The sequence below is a fragment of the Cucumis sativus genome, chromosome 3 (assembly GCF_000004075.3).
Source record: "Cucumis sativus cultivar 9930 chromosome 3, Cucumber_9930_V3, whole genome shotgun sequence".
Taxonomy (NCBI): domain Eukaryota; kingdom Viridiplantae; phylum Streptophyta; class Magnoliopsida; order Cucurbitales; family Cucurbitaceae; genus Cucumis; species Cucumis sativus.
In genome coordinates, this window is record NC_026657.2 from 31,084,534 (window position 1) to 31,109,153 (window position 24,620).

The following is a 24,620-nucleotide window of genomic DNA, read 5'->3' on the forward strand; positions in this document are numbered from 1 at the left end:
TACTCTGTCTGAACCCTTTTGTTGAAAGCTTTGCAGGAGAGTGGTAATTTCCCTCCACCATTCGGTTTTACTTTAATGCCCACAGCTTCATTGGAGTTAATGTACTGTTCATTCTCAAAGTGACTTTGCAACTTGGAAGTAACCATTTTAGGTTAATCAAGGACGTGTCCTGAAGTTCTGGCGATGAAATATGTGGCTTTTTCATTCTTACCAGTCAGCCAGTTTGGAATGTAAAATCTAACGTCCACATTTCATAGCCTTTCAAGGAACATTTCTCAATCTCGGTATGGTTTTACATGAAAGATTACAATTGTTTCTTTGATTAATGAAACTGCCTTGTTTAGTTCCTACCATAATCTTACTACATACCTGTCAAATCTAAATAGTCCTTTGATTCTTGTACAATAAATTTCTTCGATTCATTGCTCTGAATTCTTTAACTAGGGTATCATAGCATAACTATTTTGTTGTCAGCCTATTATTTGTCAATGGACTGTAGGAGACGTTGATGTTAGTGTTGTTCATCTCTTTAAAGTTTAAGGTCTTTCACCTACCAAAGAAGTAGAAGGAGATAGGTTGATGTAAAAAAATTGCACGAATCTCGACAGGTTGGCACCGTGGTCCTTTCCTCGACTTGCCTTACTGAAAAGATAAAATTTTAGTTATCTTCTCTTCCATTGTTTGCATCAAAATGAAGGAGAAATTTGCTAACACTTAAACCCCCCAAAGGCAATAGCATATTTGACTAGAGTCTTTTAAGCTACAAGTTTTCTCATGTCAATCAGAAAATGTCCAAATAAAAGTGACAGTGTAGGGTACCCCCAGCAAGCTGTAGTTTGTTCTCTACTCTTACGGTTTCAAATGCTTACTGAATCTTATTATTAGGATTTTTCTTATACAATTTTGTGAACAGTTTATTAGGATAACAAGGAAAATATACACCATATTTTTGTTTATATATATGGACCACCATTAAGGTTATTAGCAGAGCCATGGCTATGGTCCCTCAAAAACCGATAATGGGTTTCTAGTAAGGCAAGTTGGCAACATAAACCCATTTGCTTGAGACATAAAGACATTCCATTTTTATATGTATTAGGTTTGTGAATGTTTGGACATATTGGGAAAGAGGAAAATTTTCATGTAATGTAACTAGTGCTCTGGACTTTGGTTTGTAGTTGACATCAGCCTAGGATTACTAAAATTTGCATTAATACTATGATTTTTGTCATCAAAATGTTTTAGTTGTTGATGGGATTTGTCAATTGCATCAAATCAAATAATTGGTGTGGTTGACAAGGTTATCAGTTGTATCAAAATCTGTTCATAATTATCTGTAGTTTTTACAATGGAAGGATTTTTAGTTCCTTCACATTTTAAAACTTCTAATATTTCAATTTCTTCTTCTTCACACCAATTTGGATCAATCTTTTTTTTAAAAAAAATGAAAGTTTTGTAATTTGAACCACAATTTAATGAATATTTTTACTACAAGTATTTGATATTTTTCCCATGTGTATAATAGTTGTTTTCTTGTGTAAATATAGTCCCCACTTTAATATAGAGGACCATCAACAAAAATGAAGGGTTGTAATATTAAGTATATTACATCATTAAGATGCAACAAAACAATTTTGTTTCACGAGAATATGAATATCAAATTGGGTACTTGATTTTGACTTAGTTCTTCCCCATTGGACAATCTCATCTCTAGTTTTTCCCTATTTTGATACCACAAATTGATAGACCATTTTGGGTATAGAACAAGAAGAAAAATGATTTTGAGACAACTTGTTGATGTGACCAGATAAATTTCAAGACTTATTTAGTATCATAACTTTGCATTAAATTATTCTTAAAAAAAGTCACATGTAATCAAATAGATGAAAAGTGAAGATTTTCATTCGAATATATAGTACTTTAATCAGTTGATCAACCGAAATGTGACAAATAATTTAAGTTTTGTATAAATGTGATTGATGGGTTTTGAATCCCAATCCTCTCCCCATTCCTTTAACCAAACTGTGTAGATGTATGAACTTATTCTTCAAAATTTGAAAACAAACACTAATTTCCATAATATTCAACTTTCAAATTTTGTCCATTACATTACTTTATATTCTCTCTCTATAATACCATTTTTTGGTGACATGTGTATGGTTACTGCATGCGCTCATTACGATGGTTGACTTGACTCTTTGATTTTATATGATCAACAATTCCATTCATTTAGTTATATTGTAATTGTATAGTAAATATATCTAAATTTCTTTTTTCTTATACATTTTTATGCTGTTTTTCTAATATACTTTGGTTCTTTGGAGATCAACCTTACATGAGAGAGATTGAACAGTTAAAATGCCTAGTAATTAATGAACTAATAAAGTAGAGGTAAAAACATCTTTGGTTGGGTAAGTAAATTTATGATATTAAGAACAAAAATTGAAAGCAACTAAAAAGATTCCATCCTTATCTCTAAATATAAAATATTCCTTTTTCAAAAAAAAAAAAAAAATGTTGGTACCATATTTTGTTATATTCTATATTTGTTATTTTTGCTTATTTCAAAATGAATCTTCTAATCATCCCTCATCACAAACATACTTATTTAATTGATCTCTCTTAAGTTTTAACCTTTTCTTTTTAATGTACAATTTCAATGTAATTAATTTTAACTGAAAAATACAGATTAATTAGATATAAAATATCATTTTTGGAATTCATAGAATGGAATAGAAAGAAGGATAAATAACAAAAAAAAATAGTATTATTGTGACCTTGCATCCACATACACATACATATAGTGGACTTCAAAGATATCACATCACTCTTTTTCATGGCACATGATCTTATCTCTCACACATTCCCTCTCTTGCATACATCAAAATTTATTATGAGTGTGCCATCTAGTTTTATATATACTTTTCTTTTCTTTTCTTGTGTTTATCCATTGTATCATTTTCTTATTTCGAGATTAAAGCTAAGAGTCGTTGTCATCAATGGTTATTAAAATTCCTAGTTGAATTGAGATGAGATGAGTTAATTAAAAATTGATAGTTAAATTGACTATACACGATAATATTAACCTTGATCTCATATCTAGCCAACGTGAAGGAATACCCTAACACTTTTGCACTTGTCTCATCTAACCCAAAACTCGTTTTTAGCATGGTCTAAAATGTTGTTTTGAATCAATTAGAGCTCCGATGATAGTAAATTATGTTGTTACAAGAGTCAAAATTTATCCTAACACACTTACTTAAAGTTAATTATATCCTCCTCAAATTATGGGCTTCTCTTTTCCATATGAATTTGACATTTGGTGTGAAGTGTAGTCTTATAGAATAATTAATTTAATTAATATTTTAATCTTCGAATAGTTGCATACTTTAAAAGAAAAGTAATTACGATCTTATTTTAAAAGACTTTCAAATAGCATACAATTGAATGGAAGTTATAAGTTGATAATTGAATTGGCTAGATAGAGATTAAAAGTAGTTTTTATTGAAAGTTGAACAAACCAAGTTTAATATCAAAATCTAATAAGAAATTTATAGGAAAAAGTAAGTAATCTAAACATTTTTTAATATATTATAGTTCGAACACTATGAACAATGATAATGATTTTTATAATCTGTTATCAAATGAAATTTAAATTACCATGGTGGTCTCTCTACGAGTTGATTTCAAAATTCAAACATAGCATATATCATTATCACATCATTCTCCCTTAGCTTCTCTATGCCAATTCTTATTTTGTAAAATTTAAATTTATTTTGTATACAAGTTATGACATTATAATTTATTTATTTATTTTTGTCTTTTCTTAAAATCTTACGTCCATTGCCATCAAAATATTTAATGAGTTTTATTTATTGCGACAACTTACTTGTTTGGATTTTAGTAATTATTGTTTATGTTCATATTGTTTTATGGTTATGACGTTGATACCATTTTGAAAAAGCTTTGGCTTTTACAAGCGTCTTTCTGTTTTTGTTTCTATATACTTCGTTTTTGTTAACCATTTTTAGTAATAAGTTATTAACTTTATTAATTAATTTTTTCTATGTGGATAAATTTAGATGTTTTTTTATAAAATATAATTTTCATTCTTTTTAACTTGGCTGGGAATTCAAAATCAATTTTAAAATAAATACAAGTATAGAACATTTCATTTAATCTTGTCCAATATATATTATTTTACGCTCACAAGATAAATGGTTACAAAGTTAAAAAGTATAAATGAATAAAACTGATATTTGGTAGGGATGGAATCTCTTAAAATGGTAATTAATATTATTTACTAATCTTGAAAATAAGTCCAAGCAATAAAATGAAATAATTAAAAGGTTAAATTGTGAGAGTTCTAAATTTTGATAGAAATATGAATAAGAATTAAAATTGTGAAATGAATGATTATTTCCAAAATATTTTTTAGAAAAATCATAAAAATAGTTTACATAAAGAATTAAACATTTTACCATTTGAAAATAGGTTAAAGCTAAGTTTCTTATTTAAATATTAAATTTACATTAGTAACTGTTGTGTGATACAATGTTAATATAGATACAGTAATATGTGTACAAAAATTGAAACTTGAATTGGGTTTTTCTTCAAAGGTAATAAAAAACAAACAATTTACACATGGTAAAAATAATCTCTAAAAGGTAAGAAATCATTACATGATTTTTAGCATAAATATTTGGTCTATTGTGGTATTTTATATATATATATATATATATATATTATATATATATATATTATATATATATAATTTTCCATTAATTTATTTATCCTTAAATCTTTTATTAAAAAAGAAAAAGAAGGTGAAATATATTTGGTTTTACTTTTACACATTAAAGAACCTTAAATAGCCCTGCCTTATATTTCACCTTCCACTTTCATTTCTCTATCTGCCTCTTCGAAAATCTCTTTCTTTCTTTCTCTCTCTCTCTCTCTCTCTCTCACTGAGCCGCCATTAATGTCCCTTCAAGAAAAGCTCCGATTTTGAACCTCCAATACAAATTTGAAATCAAACCCAAATCACGAAATCAGTTGTTCCACACAGATATGTTAACAAAGAAGAAGAAGATGATGATGATGATGAGGCTTCCCTCTCTTTTCAAATACTTAGCAATAGACGACAAGTCGACTTTTCCCTGGCCGTCATGTCGTCAGCCAAGGACCCTCTCTTTCCGAACCACCTCCGCTGCCGTCGCCACCGCAACAGACTCCTCCGACTCCTTCTTCACTCTCTCCTCCGAGTCCTCCGGCAGTCTTTCCACGGTGTCGGAGTCCTCCGGCGGTGACCCAATCGAGAGAATGATTCGAGACCTCAGGTCAACCAAGAGGCTCCACTTCGAACCCACCGGAAAATCGAGCTCGATAGTGGAAGACGACACCGTGTCGCATCCGTTGAAGGAAGGTACGACGGTGATGTCGATGGACTCGGATGACCCGTATTCGGATTTTAGAAAATCAATGGAGGAAATGGTGGAAGCTCATGGGATGAAGGATTGGGAAAGTTTAGAAGAGCTATTGAATTGGTATTTGAGAGTTAATGGGAAAAAGAACCATGGATTTATTCTTGGAGCTTTTGTTGATTTGTTGGTTTCTCTTGCAATGGCTTCTTCTTCTTCTTCTTCTTCTTGTTCTTCATCATTGTGTTGTTATTCTTCTTCTTCTTCTTCTTCCTCCTTACCTTGTGTATCCTCATCCATGGAGATTGAGGAGATCTCTTCATTAGATGAACATCATCATCATGTTTACTCTTAAGGTAAATTACATTTAGTTTGTTTCTTTAAATACAAATACAAATTACTCCATCTACGTATAGTAGGAATGAGAATTTAGATTTCTTTATAATTACAACTTTTCAAACAATATTGAATAACCATTTGTCTAATAACAGGTAACGATAATAAGTGGTCGTCAACTAAAATAAGTTTTTTAAATTATCAAAGCTTTGTTTCTTAAGAAACAACGTAAAACTTTAGTTTTCATTACTTTTTGTAAACTTTGGATTTTGTGAATGAATAATTTTTATTTTTAGTATCGTTTAGACATGACACTTAAAAACATGACACACAGATAGTAAAATATAAAAATTCGAGAAAGTGTTTGACCTAACTAGTTAGAGTTTGAAGAATTAAATTGTTAGCTCTACTATTTTGTATTTGACTCCAAGAATTTGTGGGCTCCACGGTCAAATAATATATCAATTTCGTATCTTATTAATTCTTTAGCTGGATTTTTTAAAAAAAAATCTTAAACTCGACCCATATAAGCTAGAACTAAATAACTTCAATTCTTATACCAAAACACCTTCTTAATAATAATAATAACTAGTTACCATATAGCAAAATTGTGTAAAAGAAACTGTTTTTTCGTTTGATCTTGGTTGTATGAGATCACACTAAAAAAAGTTGTAGGAAAATGGAGATATGAGGTGTGTGTGTATATATTATATATTTTGGTCATAATAAAAGGAAAATGATATTTTGGCTTTAACGGCATTCTGTTATAAATGCAAGGAGTACCCTAAAATCTATAAAACGACCAACTCTTTCTTTTCATTTATTAGTTTTTCATCTTTCTAAACTGAGGTTGTTCATCTACTGCAACACGTCTTATCGTATATTAAATTCTCAGTCCTTAATCCACCATTAGATGCTCTCCACCTCCCATATCCAATGGACAACTGGTCTGAAGTATTGGAGTTCTGGACAATCAGAGCCATTGAATTTTGAATTTCGAAGGTCCTTTTCAATTTCTCACTTTCTTTCTATCAATTTATATTTTCTTTTTTTTTCTTTTTTATATTTATTTATTTTGTCAGACACAACTATCCTTTTATTTTTAGTTGGGTGTGCTCATTAACTTTTATTTACGTTTTATACTCATCTACTTTCAATTTTCAAATTTTGAATTTTAATCTTCTAATTTGTGAATTTGCACACACTACAATGATAGTATATTATGTAATTATAAACTATTTTCATGTGAACAACTTTGTGATTAAATTAAATCTGATACCAATATCAAATTTCAATTGAAATTAAAGAAAAAGAATGGACATTTCATAAGTTTACCATAAAATGTAGATTTCATTCTTTCTAAGGACAATGTTTTGAAATTATAATTTATATATAGCTTTAAATAAGGGGGAATTGTTATTTTAATAATTTATAAAAATAGTAAAAATCATATCACATGTCCTTGTATAATTATGGAAATGTAATCTATAATAGAAACATATTCTTTATGTATTTAATTAGCCTTCGAATTGGTTTGATATAATTTCAAATAATTTTGTTTTGAATAATTTATGTATTTAAGGGTTTTTTTTTTTATATATATATAATATGATACAAAAAAAGACGGAGGAAAAAATTGAAGAAAAAAAAGAGAGAATAGTGAAAAACATAAAATTTATTTATAGGAAAAATAAATTAAGACGATAAAGTTTTTATATAGGACCATAATTAAAAGGTCTCATGTATACGATAAAACAAAAATCCATAGTTTTGATTTGGACCATGCATTCAGATTTCAGATTTTGTAATTGGGTGTATATACATATATTTGAAATTGAGCAAATGGAGCTACATGTTGAAAGAAAAAACAAAATGCAGGAATTATTCTTAATGTATGATAAGAAAGTCCCCATCCTTCTATTAATCAAATATCTCTAAATTATTTTAAGAAAAAAGATAAAGAGTTTTGAATTTGAAATTGATCCGTCCTACAATTTATTTTTAAGATATTTGCAATATGTTGTAGAAAGATAAAATTGATTTTTTGAGGCAGTAAACAATCCTTTCACAATTGTATAGTAAAGAATTTAGCATTAGACATATTTTGTTGGAGGAAAAAAAAGAATTGAGATTAAAGAAAATTTAAAATGTATATATTGAGAAAGTTGAAAATAAGGGAGAGTGAAGTGTGTTGAGCGGCGAAGCTTCTAATCCCTGTGCTCATTGAAATTTTAAACGACAAATTTGATATTTAACAATTTAGGATACCATGATCCATGCAAAAGTATTAATTATTTTAATTATAACATTTATATAATTAAGTTGTGCTCATTTTTCTAGATTCCTACACTTCCCCATGTGCAACATTATTGTCTTAATTAATTGTACGTACCACTCCTCAAAGTATAGACTAATCTCAAATGATTATATATATGTATTCAACTTCAAAACCACCAATTCTTTTACGACAATAATCTTAATAAATATTTGTTTTTATTTTTACTTCACCAGTCAGCTAATTGATTATTTTGTAAAATCAGTGCCATAAATATTTAAGAAAAAACGAATTATGGCTTTCTTAAAACTTAAATATCTTTAGTAAAATCAGTGCCATATATATATAAATATAATTTTATGAGATTTTTGCTAGTTGAATTATTTGTCATTCTGTGTAACTTAGTATTACTTACACAAACATATGAATATAAAATGATGAAATTGATATATAAGATTGAAAAGGACTTTAATCAAGTAAAGAATGAAAAATGTTTTTTTTCCTCTTTAAAATTGTCGGCAAAAATTCATTAATAACATTGGATTTAATTTATTTTGATGATAAATAATAAAGTAAATGAAGATGTGTAATAATTAAAGGTTAATCAATAGTCAAAATGAATATATCAATGTTTCAAATTTCATTTTCCTCTGATATGTAAAACAAAAAAGAAAGAAAAAAAGAAACAGTATATGTGAGATTGCTATAAATTGGGAAGCATTTATTAGGGAGAAGTTGGTAATTGCAATTAATAATAGTTGGAGAGTAATTGTTGGAGTTGGTATTAAGTTATAATTAAGGGCATTAAACAAATAATAAAAGAAAGGGTCCGGAAATTTATGACCATGTTTTCCTCCAAACAAGTTTTCACTAATCCATGTAATCGTTTTGTAATTATAAACTTTTAAAATCACAATGAGAGACATTGCTCACTAAAAGAAGGTTGACAATGTTTAGGGTTTGATGCTCAATCTTACTCAAATCCACACTTCAAAACAAAACCATTTTAGACAAAGTGACAGAGTGAAATTGTATTAAGATAGGGTCCAATTCTGACCAATAGCTAAATTACAAAACACCTATTCATATATATATGCTTTACCAAACGTGTAAGTAAGAGAATATATCAATGGCCAATGTGAAATGTGTATTGCCTTGATAAGCTCATGTTCTACAAAAAAAAATTGAAATGAGATGAACTACAAAACTACAAATATTCAAAACTGATATGTTTAACAGATTTAGAGTTTGGAAAATGAGTTAGATTTACCTTCCTTGAAATGAACATAAATCTACTTGATCAATATTTAGATTTTGAACCTTTTTCTTTGAATCGGACCAAATGATTGGTACTAGAAAGGACACAATTAAGTGAGCTCTGAATAGAGTTGGTTGGTTGTTCTACATGTTAGTTGCTTAAGATTCGAGCTCTTTGATCCCCTTCACTTACTCTTTATTTTGGCCTAACTAATTAGATCAAGCTTCATCCATGAGTTTACTGCACATTTTATATGACAAACAATTAAATAGTTAATCAAAAGTTGTGTCGGTCAACATCATAACATTGTCAATAGCACATTTATAATATATGTATGGATATATATGTTTTAATGTGTACAATTATAAGTAATTTTAGATCTATAAAAAAGACCCAGAGAAAGAAGTCAATGTTTGAGGATAAATTCAAGAAAGTTATCTCGTCCTAAACAGACGAAAAACAAGTTAAGAAAGAGACAACGGTTAAGAGAAAAACGTCTAGAAAGCGGGTACAAACAAGACTAAAATTGAAACCAACAAATTGTGTAAAATAGCTATTTGGCCCAAAAAGCTCACCTCAACCTATATGACCAAAGTCGAACCAACAAATTAAAACCTAACTTGGTCCATGACTTTGAGGAGAGGTTGAGGCTATCCACACCTCTAATCAACTTCACAGGTGTGTAAGTCTGATTAAGCCTGTTGAAGTTTTGACATGATGTTATCTAAATTCATATTCTTTCCTAAATAACCCTTTGTACTAGAAACTAACTTAAACATCTTACCAATTTTTGGAACAAACGTCTCACCAAATGCATCACTAATTATGTTCTAGGCGACCTCATCTGGCATGTGAAAACCAAGTGATTTTTTTTTTTTTTTGGCAGATTTTTGCAGTATCAATCAATAAATTTTAAAATTGATTTGGCATTTATGTATGTAGCGTTAGATATAAAATGATAGAGTGGGGAAAAAAATTATTTGGCTGTGTAGAAAAGAAGAGGGTATAATATGCCATAGTCATACGAGAGAATACAGTATTAATATGTGATTAGTGTTAGTATGATAATTAATTAGTGAAAAACAGAAGACCCTCTTATTTTAATCAGTAACTAACAACATTATATTATTGTTATTATTATCAATTTGGTTTTTGTGTGCTTTTGAATAAAGTGAAAGGATTGTGACCAAACAGCTAACGTAGAGTGTGTGTCTCTGTGCTTTACATTTTCCAACTTATGTTTTATGTTTTCGTTTTGCATTTAATGCTCTTCTCGTTCCCCTATGAATATCGAATCATCTCTTCATCCTATCTTTTTCCCTCCATTATTATCTTTTAAACCCTTCCTCTCTCCTTCTCTCATTTATATTATTTATAATTTAATTCATTTGCAAATTAATCATTATTATATTTCATTAGATTCTGATATGGTATAGTTTTAATCACTTTATTTCAAACATAAACTCTTATGATTTCACCTTTACAAGAGTATATATGTTTGTTCTTTGTATGCATTTTATAACATATGTATCTTTTGTCTTTTTCATGGTGTCCTTCCACCCTCAAACTTATGCAGATTAGGTCAAATCTAGAGAGTTCTCTCTCTTTTTAAAATGAGATTTAAAATCTTTTCATTGCAACTCTAAATTGGTTTTTTACAAGTTACTGATTAATTCGAAAATACTAACTATATTAACAACCAAATTACATATCAACTAAAACATGCTAATTCTTTTATAATTCTCCTCATCAATACAAAAAACAATTTAGTATTCCTTTAAACAGTGGTACGTCCATAGTCAGTCGTTTGATTTTTATATATACATGTCAAACTTCTCTTTTTCAGACCAAGCCAAGTGCTTGATAATGTTGATTTAATGGTATCAACCACTCCTTACAGCACCCTTCATAACTCCCCCTACATATCACACTTCTTAGACATTAATGAACCAAGATCAGTAAAGTTATTGTCAACACTCTGAATAATAATAATAATAACAGTCATAATACTAATAATAAATTAAAAAGAGCACATGGCTTTATTTAAAAATACTTAGATATAGAGAAATGTGTTAGTGTTACAGTGTTACACATTGATTATCTACCCAGGACCTCTCTTTTTCCTTGCCTAAGTCAATATGAGCCTTTTGGTCGTATTATCAGTAACTTGTGAAATGCAAGAAATGGTTTCAAGATGCAGGTGGAAACAAACTAAAGCCCATTTAAAAACACTTGGGCCCACACGTTTCATTTCTAAATTGAGGCCCATTTAAAACACTTGGGCCATAAAATGTCAAAGTGGGCCAATGATTGGTGTAAGAAACGCGCAGTACGAACGTTGAACGTTGAATATGCCTCGACAAATTATAACTACGTCATAAAATTTCGTTTCCAAGATCCTTTTGGTAAAGACTTTTCGTTGACATGAATGTTCGTAAATGGGTAAAACTATAACACCCTAATGTTATTCATGAATATATTTCAGAAAAGGTAACATGAAATTACTCCCAATTCACACCTTACTTTAGAGTTTTGTTTTGAATATAATTGGGGTATAAAAGAATTGCAAATGGTTGATGTAAGTAGTGGCTATCAAAAAAATTTTAAAACCATATTTTCGTGGTTTCAATATCTATATAAAAACTACTAATCAAATTTGAATATAAATATAATTACAGAAAAAGAGACATGCACACGTGGTGTGAAATTAAAATTAGTATATGGAAAGACCTATTTATAGGCATAAAAGTGACTTTCTGTAGGATGTATCTGTATAGACTTGGATTGTGATGTATTTCACATCTACACTCTCATTGTATATCAATCGCCTAACATATATATACCCACCCCTTTTGTCTACATAGACCCAGACTCATTCAAGCACAAACAATACTAAATATCTTTTACACTTCTTTCATTATCTACAATATAATTTAGATTTATAAATTTTAACTTACCAATAATCTTAAACTACGCAACTAAAGAAAAGATTAGAAAAAAACGTATATCCTATGAGCTTTTTAGGATTCAAGGATTATAGAATTTTTTGTTGGAGAACGTTAGATATCATACAAAAGTATCTAAAATAGTTTTAAGTCCTAAAAAAAATTGGAATTAAATATTCTTAATTATTTAAAAATCACATACCCTTTAATTAAATATTGTTTATTATTTTTGCGTGAAAATCAAATTTTATAAAATTGTAGGATACTGATTTGAACCAAAACTTTTAATATACACTTTATTTTAAGTCTTAACATTTTAAAAAAAATAAAGATGTAACTTTTTGGGAGCATAAGAATATTTTTAAAACACTTAAAATGTATTTTTTTATAATTAAACTTAAAAAAAAACTAACTTCACTCTTTTTAAATATATGTTGGATGTACATTAAAAAAGCTCCATACTCCTTATAATCATTAATTAGACATAAAAGATTTTAAAACAATTTTACCGTCTCTCTTCTCTCTTCTCTCTGTCTAACATAACAAAATGGTTGATTCAACAACGTAACACTATCAACATGCCAAAAATTAAACAAAAGCTTCTCATTCTCATTCTCAGTTCTCACCCTAAGTAAGCATGTCAAATAACACATTAAGAACATAATTATATTATCAACTTTATCTTAATTGATTTATTTAAGTCTATTAACATTAAATTTAATCAGCTCAAAACAAAAAAACAAAAACAAAAAAATGAAAGGAAAGGGGAGGTTGAAGAAAAAAGGGATGAGGAAGCATTCAACAATCAACATTGAGCATTATTGAAGATTCAGAAAGATAAAGGCAGTGAGTTAAATGCATGCAGTGATGTCCTTTGGGTATGACTGACTTACTATTAAGTCATATGATATGAAGATTGAAGGGCTTCAATTTTCAACATTTTCCAATGTAATCTCTGAATCTCTTTCAACTCTCTCTGTTCCTTTGTTTTTATTACACTCTCCTACTCGTATTTATGTTCCTGTCTCTCAATTTTTTGCCATATCTTCTCTCACTATCCAAATTCCAAAGACTCATTTATAGAAACTTATGATTATGTACTTTTTCTTTCTTTCAATTCTTTACTTCTTTGGTTTTTCCCCTTATCCCCCCCCATGTGGATGGAAGCAATATGGATTTTATGTTCTTAGGTTTTTGAGCTTTGTGGCAGCTACCCTAGCTAGCTACCTAGCCCATATCATAAGATTAGTCATTTCTATGTACCTTCTTCATCTAAATCTATATCATACTGATTAAACTTCATTATTAAGTTCAATACTTTTTTGTTCCTTAACTGGTAATGAGCTAAGAAGTGTTCTTGGGTTGAATTGGGATTGAACTGGATTTGGTGATGTGTTAGATGTATAATAGCTAGGGTTCATATGTGTAGCTGATCACATTTGGATTCAAGAGGAAACAGCTCGATTTGAAGAGAGAAAAACTGGAAATTTTGTAATACCTCTAGTGTTGCCAACCACCCTTTACCGCTTCAAGTTGGAAATTCAATGAGGTGTCTAAATATATGATGAAGTTTTAAAGTGTTTGTTTCTTACATAAACACACTCCTTAAAAAAAAAAAAAAATTAAAATCATCATTTTTTTTGTAAAAGAAAAACTAAAACATTCATGGTTACCACTCGACTCTCTATTAGTCAAAATGTGTATAGTTTAATAGTAATTGACATAACTTTTCATTTTAAAAATAAGAGCTTCAAACTCTCATCTCCACGATTATTGTACTAAAAAATATTAGTGATGTACCATTTATAAAAACTAACAATTTGACCTATGGAATGAAGTTGAAAAGTTGAGAAATAAGAGAAGATAAAGTTAATGGATGAATGTCTAAATTTCAATTGTGTTTACTATTGAAATTGAATTGTTTAGCCACAATTTAAATGATTTGTGGATACAGTAAAAGAATGGATGTGAGTTATGATTGGAAGTGTGCTTATTTAAATGTAGCCAGTGATCTTTAGATCAAGAATTGGAGTAAAAAACACTCTACAAGTGCTTTTTCCCAAAACACTTCAATCTACTTTTGATTTTTTTTTCCCCGAAAGTTATTTTACACATCACTTTCTCTTTGAAGCGTAATGATTTAAAGTGGTAAATGTTGTTGGCCATGCATATATACATCTGGTTTTACCCAAAAGCACTGTCAAACCTATGGTTTGAGACAATCCAACACAACTATGGAGTTAAAAAACGAGATTAACTAAAGAAATAATATTGAAGGCATACAATGATTAGGTGTTGGACTTAATCTCATGCATTTTATGTAGTTCATGAAATACCTATTTGTTTTTTGAACTCGTATGTTATGATTGAGAGGGGAAAGGGGTACAGAATGGGCATAGAAATTGAAGGCTTCAAACAAACATGTATGTATATACCTTATTATATCATAAAATAAAAAAAATAAAAAAAGAAGAAGAAATAGAAAGCATTCGGCATTCATTCCTTTGCCTGACAATTTTCAGCCTTTTATTTTCTTCAATCCAACCATTGTCCTCTTCTTCACTCAACTTTGTCTTCATCCTTCCCATTCATATCCACCTCTTTTTTCTTTTATTTATTATTGCATTGATCACTAAAATACAACTTTAGGCATTTAAATGACTAATCTTAAATTTTCACTTTTTAAAATTATCATTATTCTCAAAGAAATTGATGTTGTTATTAGACGATGAATTTGATCATATATATTGAAGTAGTTAGTTGTTGAAGTTGTTTATTTTAGTTAAAAAGTTGTGGATTAGGATAGTGAACTTTGTGATAAATAAATACAAAAGTATATGTAGTGGGTACGTATTATTAGTAAAATAAATTTTAATTAATTTAGATTGGTTTAGTTATAACTTGATTTAAATAATAACTATAATAAATGAACCAAGCTATTCAATTCAAACTTCTCTAACTTAAAATAATTTAAATAATTAGTTTATAATTTCAACCCAATTGAGATGAATTTATCCGTTTGAAAACAATTTAGATTGGTTTAGTTGATTAGATTTTCTATTTTTAAAAATAAAGTAAATATGTTATTAAAAAACTATAATAAAATTTGAAAACTTAGAAAGGTAGAACTATATTCATGAACTGTTTGAAGTATTCTCTAATAATGGGTTTATTTTGCTATTATTAGTTTTTGAAAATTTTAGCATATTCACTTGTTTCTTATCTTACAGAAGTTTGCGTCTTTTATAAGTTTAAAAGTCATATTTTGACCAAAGTTTAAAAACAAAAACAAAATTGAAAAGCTTACTCTGTTTTTTTAGTTTTCTAAATTTTGTTTTGTTTTCTAAAAGATAGTAAATAATAAAATAAAGCAACAAATTTATTAATAAAAGAGGTGCCAGTTTGATATTCAAAAACTAAGTTGTTACCAAACAAAATTTAATGTTTTTTATGACTTTCATATGTTTTGAATCAACCATTTTGATTTTTTTCTAAATTTGAAGACAATAACAAGTTTATTATTATTTATTTATTTAGTTAGTTTTCAAATTTTAGGTTGCTATTATTTCATAATAGAACTAAAAATAGGTAAATAGATAGTAAGGAGTAGTGTTTAAAGATCTAATTTTTAAAATAACACAAAAAACAATCAATATTAGAGTGGATTGAATGAGAATGAGAATGTATAGAGTTTAAAAGTAACGCCAATGGAAGTTAAAAATGTTAGGAAATCAAACCAGCTTGGGTTATTTATACCCATTACTCTTAAATTAATGTAATTATGAGGATGTCTCGAACTCTAATTTCCTGAAAGTAAAATTGTCAATGTATGAATATTGAAATGGGCATTTTTATATTTCTGTAATTACATGATAGCTAATTTATGCATTTAATATAAATTTGTAGATTAAACAAGAAAAAAAAGAGCTGAATATTTGTTTACGCAACTTTTGTGAAATATATATAAATATTTCTTCACGCAAAAGAAATAGCAGAGAATAATAGGGAGGGGCAAAAAGAAAAGAAAAAAAAGAAGACACCCTTCATTCATGTATTTGGCAATTAGCAAAAGAGAAAGAAAGAAAAGAAAAACAATAATTACATATTCCGATACCCACACTCCGTCAAGATCCCAAAAAATGAACCTATCTTCCTGAATTAAATTAAAAGGAAAAGGAAAAGGAAAATAAGAAAAACTAAAACTGATCGAGCAATGCAGAAGCCATGATGATGAGCGACGGTTAGAAGGCGCGTGACCGTACATGGCGTCTCTGTCTAGCAGGCGCCGCCGATCTGGCACAGAACACGCTATCCCAGATCTCCGCAAAAGCTCGAATTATAATCCCATGGTTGCAAGGTGAATTCAGATGGAGAAAACAGCTAAGAAGCTCCCGAAGCCCTTCCTGTGTGTAAATTTCGTTCTCCAAAATCATCTGCAGCATCGACTGCCGGAAATCTACATACGGATCGTTAGAATCCTTCTCCACCGCCACGCTCACACCGCCGATTTTCCAGAATCCGCCTCCGCCTACGACTTCAGGAGCGTAGGCCATGTCGGAATCGCTGAGCTTCTTCTCCGAGGAGCTGGACAGTGAGCGGAAGAGGCGGCGGTCGGAGTAGGAGGATGGGGATTTGGGCTTGGGGCGGAAGATCTGCGAGATGATGGATTTGGGGTTACGGCAACTGCCGCAGCCAATGTCGACGGAGATGGTGTTGATGAGGAGCTTTTTTTTAACGGCGGCCATTGTCGGCGAAGGGGAGAATGTGGTGGTGTTGGGGGTGGTGGGAAGAAGGGAGAAATGGGAAGCGGTTGGTTTAAGAGCTCTAATATAAATCCTGCACGTGACATACGACTGGTCCTACGTGATATGATGACCTTCTCTGCCTTTTTAATAAATCCAAAACTTAATTATTATTGTTATTATTATTTTAATTAAGATTAAAACAAAACTTTGTTTCTTCATTTAATTATTGCTCGGTTTCGATTTGGATATTCTTTAAGCAACAAAATTTATCTCTTCAATCCAATTTTTAGAACATTGAGTCTACAGTTTTTTATTTTTCTCAACTCTATTCCTTTTTACACTATTAATTCACTTAATATCCAATATATATACTAACCTATTTTAAAAACAATTTACATGCCTTGTCGTAAGGTTTGGGTATAAAATGAATACGTGAATGGATCCATACTACAGTTGCATCATAACATCTTTAAAATATTGTTAAAAAGGTCAAAAATAATTGATAATAAACTTTTATCCGCAATAACTCAATATCGAAATTCCAAAATTAACGAATACCGTGAGCAAGTCTCACTTTTATTGCTACAAAGACACAAACAACATTATTGTAATTATGTCAAGTTAGAAATAGAAAACCTCAAAACATTGCTCTTAATAAACGAGATAAGAAAATATCTTAAACAACATTGAAGGTTTTATATAAATTTAAATAGTCATTATTTAGGAGGAAGGTAATGTAAAAAGAATCTATGTACTCAAAATATTTGACATCCAAGGCTTGCCAAAATTTGCCAAAGAACTTCAATCAATCTATTAACCTTTTAGATTGGAGGCTTTTTCCCACTTTAGAGTATAACTAAACGAATGATTATGTATATACATATTTGTTTGAAATCATGTTGAATTAGGATTTTAATATATGGAGAAATTATTTTAATTAAGTAGCAAACATAAAAACTAAGAGTAAGTAGATCTTTCAATACTATATGATATATATAATTACATCAAAATGTAGTAAGCAAACTCAATTCATTAATAATGGATCTTCCACGATTTTATTTTCAGACCACTTGTGATTTTCTTCAATTATTTACTTGTTTTGTAAATATTATAATTAATAAGTCTTTAAAGGCTCCTGCAAACTTAATTAATATTTGGCATTGGGAAAGCAAGAGGACATGGCTTAGAAAAAACAATATTTCAATTGATTTTAAAAGGAATACAACCTTCCAATTCTGAATTAATTCGTTTTTTCAAACTTCTATGAAACTTATTTCTGATGAATTAATAATATTTTTACTATTTGCCTATTTTGTATTTTCACAGCAATTAATAAAATTTTAAATACTCGAGACCTTCAAAGTTGAATCTCATCATGACTCGTGGTTTATTGGAACATCGATATGATTTTGTCACAACATTAGCTTACTAATAATTATATGACAACCTCTATTACTTATGTAGACTAACGTTTAATTATTTTATTTTATTTTTTCTACCAATTATTTTTGTATCTAAACTTTAATAAAACTAACTATTTTATCACTATATATTTTTAACATTTAATAGACTTTCTTACCCAAACTATTTGACATATTGACTAACACTTTGTTTGAAATTGCTTTTGTTGTCGTAAAAAATGATTAAACATTATTACATAAATAAAATTAACATATAATTTGGATGAGTTTTTTCACAATATATATTGAATTATTACAATTTAAAAAAGCATACCTACTAAGTTGTAACATGATTATTTGACAACAATTTTTTTTTTCAATTTTTGAAAGTTAAACTTATGAACATATAACTTATAACTTTTTTTTCTTTTGTCTTTGTTGTGTACACGTTTGTGCTAAAATTGAAGTTATGTTTAATTAAAAAACAAAACAAATTAGTTTTTAAGAACACATTTTTAGTTTTAGAAATTTATAATAATTGGAAAATAATCATTATCAATCAAAATTTGTAAATAAAAGTTCAGAACCGAAAATAAGTTTTTAACCATTAATTTTCTGAATAATTTTTGGATTTTTTTTATCAAGATATTTGGATTCAAAGGATTTACATAGATTAAATTAAGAAAAAAGAAAAACATGGTTTTTGACAATTGTAATCTCTATATTTGTTGTTTTTGGTAAGATATAATATTACTTATGGTTTATTTAATTATTAATTTTGTCTGCCTGTCTTGTGATCTACTTTATAGAAGCTTTCAAAATTGTAGTCAACTTTAGAAGTTGAAGGCCAAGGGAGGTGATGATGATACAATTGGACAATATAAACAAGTTGATATAGTTGAAATAATTATTTTAAAACGCTTCAAATCTATATTTATTACTTAACATTAGATTGATTACAAAATTTGGATGTAACTCACAAAATAGTTGATTTTAACTTCACTTGGTCACATATGATGAGCCATGCCACGAGATGTGTTCACTGAAGTTATTCTTTATGCCCATGTTGGATGTCAAATATATTTTGGCAGATTGTATATAGAGAGATTAAATGTTATTGTATTGGTATGAAAAACATACACATCAATGAAAGTTTTAGAAGAAATATAATGTGGAGGGAAAGAAATTAAAAAAATAAAGAAATAAGTAATATTATAAGAAATAAAAAAAAATAAAAATAAAAAAAAGAGAAAGAAATGGCACAAAGTTGTATGGTCCGTGAGGTGAGTGTTTGTCCTTTTGCTAACAATCCCACGAATTCATAATTCATAATTCCAATACCCAACCCCATGAGTTCAATCATTGTTAAACCAATTTCATAATATAATATTCTTTTAAGAAAAATAAAATGATTGTTAAACCAAAGTCACGAGACCGCACAAAATCCAAAAACTCACTCTCACACCCTTAATTTCCTCTAATTTTAACATTTTCATTTTATTCATAACCTTAACGTTACCTTATTTATCCTTTTCTATCTATTATATTTTCCACATTTTTCCCTATGCTTTGTATTATCAATTTTTAAGTTAAAATATGTAGTTACTTTTTTATTTTTCTTTTTCTTAAACACAAATTTAACTCAACAATTTAAACATTTAGTCGCTTCAAATTTTCTTACATTTTCATACTCTAACCAATTTGTTTTAGATGTTTTTACTCAATTTTTAATGATTTTAATTTCTCAAATTAACTTTATTATTCCATAAATTATATATATATATATATATATATTTTTTTTTTAATGTTTTAACAATTTGTTGGTAGAAAGTTGATATGTCCATAACTCAATAGATATATACAATATATTATTTAAAAGGTCGACATGAGCATATTATCATGTAGCATTCAATTAACATATCCGTATGATTGAATATATACAAACAATATAGTTTTAGTTTTATTAATGAAATGCTTTGATAAGAAATTTTAAAATGATTGTGCCTTGATATTGTTGATGTAGTTAATCCAACCTTCTATTTCTCCAGCCCAATGGGCAACCGAGTTTGGACTCTCTGGCCCAATGGGAAAATGGGCTCGCTTAAATAGGAGCAAGAGCAACCATGGAAACTTCTTATTTAATTATAGTGTAGGCAAAACTGCAATAGATTTCAACTTCCAGTTTGTATCACAAAGATATCTAATACAATTTTAAAAAGCAACTTTCAAATTTTTAACGTTTATTTAATCTTTGAATATGGCGACTTGTCTTTTAATTTTGTGTTTGGTAAGTCATTGATGTATTTAAATATTTTAAAAGCTAATTAATATTGTATATACAAATACATATCTGTAGATTTCAGTCAATAAATATAGTAATTGGTTTCATCATTCGTTGTAAGTAAAGAGATTCAATAAGATATTTGAAGTTGTAAGTCTTTGTTTAAAATTATAAAACTCTTTCCATCTCATAATTTATATGATCATAATAGAGTCATAAGACCATTTCAATTTAATTATGTTTGAACATTGAAAGAATCAACAAATTGTTATTTGGAAGAAGAAAGAGAGAAATGACAACGAAATTGGCCAAAAATTATCCAATTGAATGAGACGTGGACTTTTCTTTTCTTTCTTGAGTTGAATTTTAGTTTGGAGAGTTGTGTTTAGTAATTTATAATTTGTAATGTTATATTATAAATAACAACTTGTGTTTTTAAAAAAATCAGAAGAGTATTGTAAGAAAGTAGAGCAATGTAAAAAAAAAAAAAAAGTAAAAAATCAATATACAAATTTATTAGACTCCTTTATATTCAAGTAGAGGATCAACAAGATTCCATAATTGGTATGACAAATATCATATTCATATTAATTATGATTAATAATGAATTTTACTTGGGGTTGACCAAATTTGGTGCATACACAAAACCAAGTCCTTCTTGACAACTTTAAAAAATAAGTATATAAATCTTTCATTGATCTCCGCCTGGGGGAACTCTGTTTGTACCGATTGATCCAGGAAAAACAAGAAATAAAATGTTGGGAGATTTCTTAGCTCGATTTCTTCTGTGAGTTCATCAAATTAAATTTGTTTGGTATTTGTATTTGAAGATGAATTTATTGGTGTGGTTAATGAATTAGTATTGATGATGAATATTGAAACACACAGGATGATATTTGGGTATGCTTATCCAGCTTTTCAATGCTACAAGGTGGTGGTGAAATCCCCAGTTCAGGTTCAAGAGCTTCTATATTGGTGCCAATTTTGGTAACAAAACAATTAATATATATTCAACACCATTAATTCAAATTAGTGAATATTAATGTTTTATTTTTGGGTTTATGATTATGAAATATGTTGGTGTGTATAGGATTATTGTGGCAATTTTAACAGTTGTTGAGAGGATTGCTGATGCTTTTGTGGGATGGTTTCCCATGTATGGAGAATTGAAGTTGGCTCTCTTTATCTATTTGTGGTATCCAGAGACTATGGTAATTACAACAACTTTAAATTGATCAAGTTTTGGTTTTATACATATAAAAGTTACACTAAAATTGATTTGAGACAGTTATCATACAACAAACTCCATTTCACTTGTTCTACAAATGTTTAAGGCTCTTTGGTTCGTGTCCACCCGTTATTTTAGAGGCTCGTACTGATCTACAGTTGTCAAGCTTAAATTATTTTGAGCCCTATAGTTTTATTTCTAATAAAGATTTTGTTATTTTACCAATTTTTTAAGAAAAAAATATGTTACTTACCTAATTATTACCTTTAAATGTGTTAGCATTGTAATTATCAAAATTGTTATGAAAATAAAAATTGGTCCATAGTCGCATGCTCACCCGAATTGATTGCCCATGGTGTGTTGCACAAGACAAGTAAAAGTTGTTTTTTCTTAAGGAGTAAAGGTTATGAGGTGAGATGTTTGAGTGGGTTATCATTTTTGTATTGGGCAAATGTGCTTCTCTCCCTTTTAACAGGTTGAGAGCCTTGCAAGAGTTGCTAATTAAGTTCTTTTTTTTCTCTTTAATGCTAAGTTGCTAAGTTGCAAGATATAAACAATGCAGGGATCGGGGTATGTATTCCAGCAGTTGTTGAGGCCCTTAGTTGATAATAATGACAAAGACATAGAAAAGATGTTGTTGGAATTGAGAGTAAAAGCTTGGGATTTGGCTATTTTCTACTGGAACCATTGCACTGAGTTGAGCCAATCTGCATTTGTTAAAGTTGTTAATTACCTCGCTTCTCAAAATAACAACCCTGGTTCTACATCTTCAGCTCCATCTAAGAAGGAAAGGTGAACCTTTTTTAACACATCAATTATGGAGTTGGTCAAATCTCCAACTTTTTTAGAGAAAGATTATGTTCATTATCATTGAGCTTAGCTAATCTTGGCAAAAAAATTCAGAACAATACAAATGTTCGTTGAATTAAACTTTTGTTAACAAGTGATCTACCCTGCCAATGTTGTAATATTTTGGCTACTTTGTATTTAATGTTTGTTTGTTTATATTAATTTAATGAAATAAAATTGTGTCCAACTCATTGTCTTTCACTGTTGATGGATATTTTCATAATATTAGGTCCAAAACAGTACACAAAATTGCATCAATAACTGTGAACTATATATGTTTAAATAAAACAGAACACCCATTCATATTTCAATTAGTATTAATTAATTTTGAGTTGTGGATATATATCTTTCATAGTATCATATAATTTAGAATGTACAAACAATTTGAAATTGATAAAATATTAGATAAAAGTAGCCTTAAAGCTACGATATCATAAATTTATGAGCTTATTCCACCAGTTTCCAAATTGGTCAAACTTATTTTTGTTAAATTTTTATTTTATTGAAACTTATATAAATTTATTTTTGAAACATTTTTAAGAATAAAAGAACAAACTAAAATATTTCCGAGCTATAACAAAATTTTGGAGGATGCCATTTATAGTTACTAATAGATTTTTATCACTATAATTTAAATTTTTTTTGCTTATATTGTAAATATTTTGTAGAATTTGCTATTCTCGAAAGTTTCTCTTTATTTTTTTATAAAACAAATTAGTAGGCAAATTAGTTAGGTTTAAATTGAACGGTAAACTTTTTAAAAATCATTAATTCAAGAATTCTTAAAGTAAGGACTGTATCAATATAAACTCTAAAATTCGATAAATGTGTTAATTTTGGGACACTGGCAAAGAAAAAATAAATTATGATAATAGAGTTTATATCACTATATTTTCTAAATTACAAAAATAGCAAATTTAAAAAATTGATGATGCTCTAACAATAGTCTAATACCATTAATTACTTATCACATTTACCATATACAAAAAAAAAAATGTCATTGACTATTTTTTTAAAATGCTTTTGTTATCTGATCTAATTTTCAATTAATTCACCCATTTCATTACATCCCATTTTACACTTATAAATATATCAATTTAATCACTAACATTATAAACAAATGAATTAGATAAAACCTAAATTTTGATTGATGGTAATAAAATTATGAAAATATATACGAATATAAGAAAATAAAATATATAATAATGATGTATTTTGTTAAATTTAAAAAGAGTGGAATTGTTGAATGAAGATTTCAAAAAGTCTACTTATCCTTTTATTTATTTGGATTAATTTAGGAAGATTGGTTAAGGAAAAGGAAAGAGAGGGTCAAAATGAGGGGAAAATAAGAAAAAGAAAAGTGGCTTGTGGAGTGTAGATGGAAGTTTCCCGTTACTTTTTGTTATTATTATAAAATACTATGCTTATGTAATAATTGGAGGATTTGGGAAAGTGAGAAGACGCTCAACTAACCTCAACAATCTCTTCCTTCTTCTTCTTTGTCCTTAAAGCGTTATTTTCTATGCGGTTTGAGTGAGTCTAAAACTTGAAGCCATCTCTCAATTTTCGTTTTCTTTTACTTTCTTTCATTTTATTTTTGGACCCCAAAGTTTCGTATCCTTTTAATTCTATTATCATTAATCAACTTCTTCCAAGTTACGTTATCACAAACCAAACATTTATAATTAAACTCACATGACTCATTCAAATAACTTCCCCATCATAATTGGAAGTTAAATAATATTATTATCATTTTTTATTTGTGCCAATCTCTTTTCCACGCTATATTATTTTCTTTTACTTGTGTATGTACAAAGCTATTATATATTATATTATGGAGATGAAATGGGGAAAGTTCCTGAGACATGACCATAACCAAGCTT

The 24,620-nt window shown here is 28.6% G+C and overlaps 3 protein-coding genes across 3 annotated transcripts; 2 read left to right on the plus strand and 1 right to left on the minus strand.

Moving 5' to 3' along the window:
• The first annotated feature begins 4,881 nt into the window (after positions 1-4,881).
• LOC101216385 (transcription repressor OFP15) lies at positions 4,882-6,898 on the plus strand. Its single transcript, XM_004136655.3, has 2 exons — positions 4,882-5,776; positions 6,652-6,898. The coding sequence occupies exon 1, from the start codon at positions 5,071-5,073 to the stop codon at positions 5,773-5,775; it is 705 nt and encodes a 234-aa protein (XP_004136703.2). The 5' UTR covers positions 4,882-5,070; the 3' UTR covers position 5,776; positions 6,652-6,898.
• A 9,356-nt stretch (positions 6,899-16,254) lies between these two features.
• On the minus strand, positions 16,255-17,178 carry LOC101216629 (transcription repressor OFP6). The gene has a single exon (XM_004136656.3). The coding sequence runs from the start codon at positions 16,977-16,979 to the stop codon at positions 16,476-16,478; it is 504 nt and encodes a 167-aa protein (XP_004136704.1). The 5' UTR covers positions 16,980-17,178; the 3' UTR covers positions 16,255-16,475.
• A 4,169-nt stretch (positions 17,179-21,347) lies between these two features.
• On the plus strand, positions 21,348-22,938 carry LOC101216860 (HVA22-like protein i). The gene is made up of 4 exons (XM_011654553.2): positions 21,348-21,447; positions 21,549-21,647; positions 21,751-21,871; positions 22,451-22,938. Exons 1-4 carry the CDS (start codon positions 21,416-21,418, stop codon positions 22,682-22,684), a joined length of 486 nt encoding a protein of 161 aa, XP_011652855.2. The 5' UTR covers positions 21,348-21,415; the 3' UTR covers positions 22,685-22,938.
• The last annotated feature ends 1,682 nt before the right edge of the window (positions 22,939-24,620 follow it).